At 40.1% G+C, this 2,734-nt stretch overlaps 1 protein-coding gene across 1 annotated transcript in view; it reads right to left on the bottom strand.

The window, feature by feature from the left end:
- MYO1E (myosin IE) overlaps positions 1-2,734 on the bottom strand; it is a 129,786-nt gene that overhangs the window by 81,496 nt on the left and 45,556 nt on the right. The window contains exons 10-12 of the mRNA XM_019504315.1: positions 2,199-2,279; positions 1,798-1,884; positions 471-557 (exon numbers count right to left, since the gene is read on the bottom strand). Coding sequence (XP_019359860.1) covers positions 471-557; positions 1,798-1,884; positions 2,199-2,279 — 255 coding nt within the window. The remainder of the gene's footprint in view (positions 1-470; positions 558-1,797; positions 1,885-2,198; positions 2,280-2,734) is intronic.

Raw genomic sequence — 2,734 nt, forward strand, 5'->3', positions numbered from 1 at the left:
GGATTGGGGTTGGGCTGCTCTCCACCCCTGCTTGCATCGAGACTGGGACTAGGCTGCTTCTTACCCACCTCCCCCACCCCAAGCATCCAGATTGGGGCAGCTCCATCCCGCCTGCCCCCATCCTGGGCAGACGGATTAGAGTCAGGCTGTACAACCCCCTGCAGCCAAAATGGAACCGGCAGCCAGATCCAGCCCATGGGGGGACCTGGCATTGTCCATCCAGTCTGCACAGCAAAAAAGTTGTGCATCACTGATCTAAACTAGTCTCAAAGACTATAGGGTTTGTACGTGGATACACAGTAGAGTTTGGGGAGGTGGAGGGACTTCAGCTCCATAGAAAATTAGTATTTTTTTCATTCAAAATCATGGTAAATCTTGACTTGGTTGACTGCAATGCAATCCCAGTGATTAATTTAGTTGGACAAAAATGTTCTCAGTTTCTTGCATCTGTATTTATGACAAAGACTCACCACTTTGTTTTCTATGAGATCACACACTATCTTGTTATTGAAATAATCTATGGCTGTCCACCTAATTCCTTCTTGCACATATTCTTCCTGCGAGACAGAAAAAAAGACCCAAATATTTCAGTCATTTTATTGGTTTACAAGTGGGTTGTGCATACTGCATACACAAATTCACCAGGATTGAAATATGTTTACAAAGACCTGTCAGCAAACAATACTGGAAGTATTTAGCTTTCTAGATGGTGAATAAAAGCTTGTTTCCTGTAAGCTTGCCATAAACAGTAAAAATAGTTCTTGCCTGGCCTATTTCTAGGATGCAAATAATGAGCTATTTCTTTTGTGGAGAATTCAAGCACATGGTGGAGTCATGCCAGGGATGAGTCTGGCCTTATCAAAGTAAGTTCAATCAAATGGTGATAATAGTGATCACAAGCACAGCAGCTACATCATCTTCCTCTGCATCTCAGATCTCTTAAGCCTCCCAGATTTCAGATTTATGGTTGTGTTATGTGAAAACTCATACTGCACAGCTGCAGAACTTACAAAAAACTAGTGCATGTTTTCATTCAGATGGCTTGAGCAGTTACTAATAAAAGCAGAAGTTTTCCATCGGCATATCTTTCGAATTCTATTAAGTAAATATTAACAAAACAAGCTTCACAACACCTGAGGCAGGAGATGCAGTTTTGGGACCGGTTCTGCTGTGCAGATGTGGTATGGCATGAGGTGTGATTGTTGAGATTAGGAATCAGATCCTATGGCACCTTTAAATGAATGTGTGCTAGGGACCTATGTTGCATGGTGTCATTGATCTCCCATGTAGAATTCCTCAAAATTTGGAAAAAAATTAGGGCAGAGAATAAGTTTATAATTTTAAAAGGTAAAATAAGTGAAGTGAAAAGAAGTGCAGACAAATTAGCTAAAGTCTCTTTTTCACTAAATATAGGGAAAAGCAAGTGTGGAGGAAACTGAGAAATAGTGTTTTCCTACTTAACTTTTTGTGCCATGGCCAATGAAAATGCAGAGATGAAATCAAGCTGCAGTTTTCCATTTCTGTCAATGAGTCAGAGCATGCACTAAGTCTCGGCAGAGTCATAGGACTGCATGAGTACATTGTATGAGAGACTCACTTTTGTATCATTGTTGCAAGGAGTAATTGTGTCTGCAACTGCTGTTTACATTTTCAAGGCTAGCCAGCCACAAGGAGCATTTCTTTGTCTTGCTTTGCAAGGCAAATTTTACCGTCAACGGTTGAAACCTCATTCTACTATCAAATGAAAGGGTGACAGCTGGTACTATGAATTTGAGCTCAGAAATGATGACTGGTTACCTGTTCTGCTTTCAGTGTCAGTTCTATAAAAATCTGCTGCAGTTTTTCATTAACAAAGTTGATGCAAAACTGTTCAAAACCATTTTTCTAGAATAAAACAAAGGAACAATTAAAATGTTAGCTTTGTGCTCTTCATCCAATAGCTTTTCATATAATATATTATCAATATCCAGAGAGGTTTCAATGGACCATTTTCAGTGCTGGAGAGTAGCTGATTTTACGATTATCCTGTGTATTGCAAAATCTGAGGATCAAGACCACTGACTGAGATTTTCAAAACTCATTTTGTTATTTTATTTGTATTAAGTGAGATGTTGCTGCTAAGCACTTAAGTTTGTAAGAATGCCCAGAAAGTTCACATTCCCTTTGTTCTGATCGGTGGGGGAGTGCTTTTTCCTTACCTGGAATATTTCAAATCCATAAATGTCCAGGACCCCAATGTTATATTCTTCATGGTCCTTCTCCATAGCTTTATTAATGGACTAATAAAAAAGACCCATAGAAATAATGTTTACATAAAATAATGTATAATTTATATGTATAAATAATAACTTCTGAACTGAAAAACTTGGGTTTCTACAAAAATAAACTGTTTCTAGGGATTATAACATTGCCACCCACCCAAGGGAATTTCATTTTTACTTAAAATGAGCTGTCATAAACTATCAGATGAGTCCTATGTAGGGGTGCAGCAATAGAGATTTTGGGAGCCGATACCAATAGCCGATTTTTAAGGAGGCATATTGTTCGATACTGATCTGATTTATGATACGTAGCTCTGCAGCTTTAAGAGCTGCGTCCAGCTGGTAAATCTGTTGTGATGGAAGGGAAGGGGAGAGGAAGGGACGTGCAGGGGCAGATCAAGGCCTTTGCAGTGAGGGAGGAGTGGGGCTGGGGCTGGAGCTGAAGCAGGTACTGCCGAGCCGGGACAGGGCAC

The sequence above is a fragment of the Gavialis gangeticus genome, unplaced genomic scaffold (genome assembly GCF_001723915.1).
Source record: "Gavialis gangeticus isolate Ggan-Ray unplaced genomic scaffold, GavGan_comp1, whole genome shotgun sequence".
Classification (NCBI taxonomy): domain Eukaryota; kingdom Metazoa; phylum Chordata; order Crocodylia; family Gavialidae; genus Gavialis; species Gavialis gangeticus.